The sequence below is a fragment of the Melanerpes formicivorus genome, unplaced genomic scaffold, assembly GCF_026170545.1.
Source record: "Melanerpes formicivorus ecotype bairdi unplaced genomic scaffold, bMelFor1.0.p_v2 SCAF_58, whole genome shotgun sequence".
In the NCBI taxonomy this organism is placed as follows: Eukaryota; Metazoa; Chordata; class Aves; order Piciformes; family Picidae; genus Melanerpes; species Melanerpes formicivorus.
The window spans coordinates 2,905,019-2,911,018 of record NW_027142410.1 but is presented as its reverse complement, the minus strand read 5'-3'; the positions used below and the strand labels follow the sequence as shown (position 1 = coordinate 2,911,018).

The following is a 6,000-nucleotide window of genomic DNA, read 5'->3' as shown; positions in this document are numbered from 1 at the left end:
TCCTCATAGGAGAGGTGCTCCAGCCCTCTGAGCATCCTCGTGGCCCTTCTCTGGACACCTTCCAGCATGTCCATATCCCTCTTGTAATAGGGGCTCCAGAGGTGGGGAGAAGAAACTGAAGCAGTTTTGATTTGTTCAGAACTGCAGAACACCTTACTGTGCTGCTGGAAACGAAAGCAGGCAAGTCTGCTTCGAGCCCTGACACCAAGCACGAGGCCCCAGCACCGAGCCTGTTTTGCACTCAACCAGGGAACGGGGACAGCCCAGGAGAGGAGGAGCTGTGCACGGGGACTGGTGTGACAGCCCTGCCAGAATGAAAGGACCCATCAAGCCAAGGCTGATGCTGCATCTTTTTATTTCATTTTTTTGTTTTGCTTCACTAAGCAAATGCACAGCAAGTGATAGGAGGAAAGAAAAAGGCTGCTTGGGGCTGGGGTGGGGTGGGGGGGGAAACCACAACAAAACCCACCTAAACCAAAAAACCCAAACCAAACAACACCCCCCCCCCCCAAAAAACAAACAAACAACCCACCCCAAAACCAAAACACAACCAAAACAAACAAACAAAAAATAATCAAACAACAAAAAAAAAAATCAAATCAAACAAAAAACCAAAGAGGAGGAAAGAGGCAGCTGCTGGAGTATAAGGGGAAAGTGAGCTGCTAACAAGAAGGAGGTTCATAGAGGCCAAGCCCGCACTAACTCTTCATAAAATACAATACTGAAAATAGGATCTGAGAGTCTCCAAAATACAATATCTTAAGGGGTCAGCAATAATACAAAACAAGGTTCATTATGTACAAACGAGTTCTGCTCTCGGTCTCTGTACAGTGCTGGCAGTGGGAGGCACGGGGACATGCTCAGGGGAAGGGTTGGGGCGGTGGAGGGTGTGCTTGGACCCAACAGTGGTTCTTTGTGCCGGGGTGGAGGCGGAGGATGGGCAAGGCAGTGGTATCTGGTGACCAGCAGGTCCTGTCTGAACCTTGAGAAGAGTGGAGCTATGTGGAAGGCCTTCTTCTTCCTCACCCCACTGGCCACGCATGCATGGTTGCCGCTAGCCGTGTCCAAATCTGTCATGAATGGCTTTGGGGGGGCAAAGGCAGTTTTCAAGAGGGAGAAAAGAGGGATGTGAGGGCCCTTCCCTCACTTCTCCCAGTCCTTGAGCAAGAGCCATCCTTCCTCTCCAGGGAGCCCTCTCCACTCCCAGCTTAGGAGGAGAGGAGAGGAGAGGCTGGGGCAGTGCAGAGTGAGTCCAGGGTGCTTGAAGAGAAACAAGCCAAGGGGGAGCCTGCTGTGTGACCTGGGGGGAGTGCACAGGGACTCCCATGTACGAACACAGGGCAGCCTGCCACAGCCCAGATCTTCAGCACTCTTGTCCCACATTGTTCCATCAGATGGCAGCTGAGGGAATGGAGGGAGGAGACACTTTAGCCTTTCAGCAGGGCTTTTGCTGGAGAGGAAGAAGGGTTGGAAATGGGTGTCTGGGTGCTAAAGAGGATGGTAGAGGCTTGAGATGAGGTCATTTCTGCTTCAGACTTGGCAAGTCTGGCCTGAAGGGTGGTATGGCAAGAGTTTAGTACCTTTGGTGCCAGCAGCTGGAAGAAAGAGGTCTAAAGCTCTTTGGTGACCTTGGCCAATTCCAGCCTGCCTTCTCTTTCCTGACAGATGTGTCTGTCACAAGAGATGTCAGTGTGTCCTCAGTGGCTTTGACAACACTGCTGTGCACACAGAGGATCTGAGGGGAACAATGGCTGTCCAAGAGCCCTCCAGTGGGCTGCAGAACTCTCCTTGGCGATTCCTAGAAAGACCTCATTTGGCAAGAAGCAGCATTGGGGATGGAAAGCTAGGATGGGGATTGGGTTAGAAGAATGGGTTTCTCTCACCCACTCTCAGAGGGGGAGGCCTGCAGAATGGAAAGTGAGAAGGCCTCTGACCTGGTTAGCACTGCACTGTGGGGCCCAAGCTGGGAGCAGAAAGGGAAATACCACCCCTGCCAAAGCAAGGGGGCCAAGGGTGGAGAGAAGTGGGTTGTGGGTGAAAATTCTTTTCTGTTTCAGAGCTCTGGTTGCCCAGATGCTGCTGGCTAATTTTTATGGTGGCTTATCTGTCTGGGATCTGCCTCCCCCACTCCGTTTGTGTGCAGATCTTTGCAGATAGTTGGTGTGGAAGTTAGGTAGGCATGTCCCTCAAGAGAAAACTAGAGCAAGGAAGAACTAGGTTTTCTCTCAACGGAAGCAGAAGTGTGCTAACAGATGGAGGGGAAGGAATGAGCTCAAACTCTCCAGAGCCATCTCTCCAGCAGCACCAGCATCACCCACTCTTAAGCCAGTAAATCCAGCACTCTCTCTTCTCTCCTTCAGGTGCATCTGATGTAGCCAAGGGGTACATGGCTGGGGACAGCCCCCTTGGTCTGGAGGCTTTGGGGAGCGAGCTGAATAGTTTGGAGGCTTCTCCTGATCTCCCTCCGCTCCAAAGTGAGCCCACATCCATAGGGTAGTGCTCATTTAAGCAGGGAGGTGAGGCCAGGAGAAAAGGACAGCTCAGGGCTTTGCCAGACATTTATTGCTGGTTCTGGCAGTCCTGTGACTCCCTTCAGAGAGATCAGTACTAATGGGAGGAGGTGGGGAAGGGGAGGAACTGAACCCAAAGCCAGCTTAAGGAGTGTCTGAATGCAGCGTCCTCTCCTGACAAGTCCCCTCAGTTGCTTGGTGAGGAAGGAATCCTGCAATCAGACAGATGAGGCCTTGAGGTCCAGCAGCTGCTACAAGTATTCAGCTGTCTCACTGGAGCTTGTCTTGCTGAGGAAAAGAAAAGACAAGGCATCAGACAAGGTTCATTGCAGCCTCCTATGCAAATTCTCCTTTCTGTGTACCCAGCTGGTTTGCTCTGAGCAGGATGGAGCCCTTCCCCAGGGCTGGAACCACCTCAACCACTCAGTTCCACTCAGCTCTGTGCCAGCAGGTCACTGCTTTATAGGCTCCCAAACTTCTGCTCCAGAAAAACAAACCTTGGTCTTATGCTGCCTGCCAGCATTTGCCTCCTCCAGCCACTGATCTTTAGCTTGCAGCAGAAGGGATGTGTCTTTACTCCCTCCCAAACACCATGCTGTATTTCTGGGCTCTCCAGGTGGCCCCCACCTGCTTACCTCTCATGGAGTTGCTCTTTGAGGTGGGTGAGAGTTGGGTCAGTTCGGTTCCGGTCAGAACCCTCCAGCTGGGATTTGCTCAGATATTTTGCTGTCTCGTGTGTCCTGGGCAGATGAGGCCTTCCCTCCTCAGCCTGCCCTTTCTCAGCCTCCCAGCCCTCAGGATGGTCCATGGTTAAGAAGGAGCTATAGCTCTCTTCTAAGGAGCCAGCACCCTCATCATAGAAAAGGAGACTCCGTGACTGAACTGGAAAACAGGAGAGCACGATGGGTTAACAGTGAGGACAGGGAGTCTTCCAGGGGCCACAGGCTATGACCCTGCCCACTTGCAACTCTGCAGGAGGCCTGCGCTGCAGGACACCCGCCTCCCCCCAGCTTCAGGGGGCAGATGTGGACACACAGCCTCTTCAGAAGACAATCAATGTGCCCAGGGACTTTTCCCTCATGGTCCTTCCTTTGCAACTTATAGAATCATAGAATCAATAAGGTTGGAAAAGACCTCAGAGATCATCAAGTCCAACCTGCCACCCAACACCTCATGACTAACTAAACCATGGCACCAAGTGCCACGTCCAATCCCCTCTTGAACACCTCCAGGGATGGTGACTCCACCACCTCCCTGGGCAGCACATCCCAATGGCCAATTACTCATTCTGGGAAGAGCTTTCTCCTCACCTCGAGCCTAAACCTGTTGTGCTTTGGACAGTGGTTACCAGAGAAGGACAAAAGGCCCAGACAAGGTGCTGTTATCAGTGTTTGTGCCCCTGCCACGCCAGGAATCTCCCCTTGCCATAGCCCCAGCACACAGGGTAGGCACTGAGGGGAGGACACCACCCCTGAAGCAGAAGTGTTGAGAGAGGAGCTACAAGGGGCTTGAGAGGAGGAACCACGTGAGACTCACTCTTACTAGCTGTGTAAATGTCTGGCGCCGGTGATGCTTTCACTGTCTGTGATGCTGAAGAGAACTCGGGGAGGCAGGGCATCAGGGATCCCAGGATCAGCACGAAGCAGAGTGCCAGTACCTAGAGAGGAGAGCGGCAGAGAGTTAGTGAGGAAACACTCCCCCTGCTGCCGCGCACTACCACCAGGCTGTGTGAGAACCTATGGTCAGGCTGGCAACTGGGTCACTGTGGTCCCCGGGGAGGGAAAGGGCTCACTCTGCTAATCTCTGCTGCAAATCTAAGAAGGGAAGTCAGAAGCTTTCTTGTACTACTTTATTCGAAATATTTCAGCTTCAGTGGTGAGAACTTGCCTGTCTAGTTGATAAGAAATGGTGAAAGGATAGGTTGGGGAACAATTGGAGGGAGAGAGACCGAACAGAAGGGATCAACTCTGCCTTGACCAAAGGGAACCCAACCATTGGCTCAATAGGAGCCAGAGTGGGCTGCAAGAAAACAAGCTCACTGAGAGAAACCTGCCAGGTACCACAGCACATAGCACAGTGCAGCTACTGTCCAGGCAAGGGCAGAAATGACAGCAGATCTGTCCTGAGCTGCACCAAGAGGGGCATAGCCAGCAGGTCAAGGGAGGTGATTCTCCCCCTCTGCTCCACTCCGGTGAGACCTGACCTAGAGTACTGCATTCAGTTCTGGAGCCCCTATTACAAGGAAGATTTGGACATGATCAGAGGGCTGGAGCTCCTCTCTATGAAGACAGATTGAGAGAGTTGGGGCTGCTCAGTCTGGAGAAGAGAAAGCTCCCAGGAGACCTTATTGTGGCCTTCCAGTATCTGAAGGGACCTACAAGAAAGCTGGGAAGGGACTTTCTAGGGTGTCAGCTAATGATAGGACTAGGGGGAATGGAGCAAAACTAGAAGTGGGTAGATTCAGATTGGATGTGAGGAGGAAGCTCTTCCCCATGAGGGTGGTGAGACACAGGAACAGGTTGCCCAGGGAGGTGGTGGAAGCCTCATCCCTGGAGGTTTTGAAGGCCAGGCTGGATGTGGCTGTGAGCAACCTGATCTAGTGTGAGGTGTCCCTGCCCAAGGCAGGGAGGTTGGAACTGGATGATCCTTGAGGTCCCTTCCAACCCTCTGATGCGATTCTGTAAAGAACTGCAGCTGCCTCTGTTAGCAAGGAAGGAGAGTCCAAGGAAAGGGTTAAATTCATGCTTGACAGGCAAGTATGCAGGACCATGTGCTTGTGCTTTCTGCTGTCAGGCAGACTAGTCAGAGCTACTGGACAGGGACAAAAGGAGAGGGGCAGAGGAAATCTCCCTCTGGTAGTTTTGCACCTGCCTGCAAATCCTGCCGTAACAGTAACGCCTCAGGGCGAGGCGTCAGGGGCGCTCGTAAGGGACTCTGCAGAGCTTAGAGAGCGAGCAGTGCAGAGCAAGAGGGAACACCTGCGAAATGAGACGGAGGCAAATGTTTGTTACCTCAGTCCCCACGGATGCCGTGGGCGGTGCACAGCTAGCAGCCGCCAGCTCCGTGCTCAGAGTGAGCATGTCGAAGAGCGATGCCCCTGCTGGTGATTTCTGCAGCCGAAGTTATCAGCTGGCTAAGCTTGACCTATGGGGACACCTGTTGGGACAGCCAGCAATTGCTCGACTGCTTTTCAGAGGAACCCCTGGTTCGGAATAGCCATGGCCAAGTGCCACACAGAAGCTGGGACATCAAGGTAGTTTTGAGCACCAGTGGAATCTAGGAGATGTGGAAGACCAAAACAAACCAGCACAGGGATATCACACCATGGAAAGAGAGATTCTAAGTGTCCAGACTCTTTATGCCTGGTTTAATGGTAAGGAAATTGAATGTGGACAGGGTAGATGCTGTCAGAGCAGATCATATCAGGCCCATCACAGACTCACCAAGATTGGAAGAGACCTCAAAGATCACCGAGTCCAACCTGTCACCA

At 52.6% G+C, this 6,000-nt stretch overlaps 1 protein-coding gene across 2 annotated transcripts in view; it reads right to left on the bottom strand.

Annotated features, from left to right (window-relative positions):
- Nucleotides 1-338: 338 nt before the first annotated feature.
- CREB3L1 (cAMP responsive element binding protein 3 like 1) overlaps nt 339-6,000 on the bottom strand; it is a 54,768-nt gene continuing 49,106 nt past the window's right edge. For both annotated transcript variants that reach the window (XM_068161489.1, XM_068161491.1), the window contains exons 10-12: nt 4,047-4,167; nt 3,146-3,392; nt 339-2,798 (exon numbers count right to left, since the gene is read on the bottom strand). In XM_068161489.1, the coding sequence (XP_068017590.1) occupies nt 2,762-2,798; nt 3,146-3,392; nt 4,047-4,167 (405 nt within the window). In that variant the 3' untranslated portion in view covers nt 339-2,761. The remainder of the gene's footprint in view (nt 2,799-3,145; nt 3,393-4,046; nt 4,168-6,000) is intronic.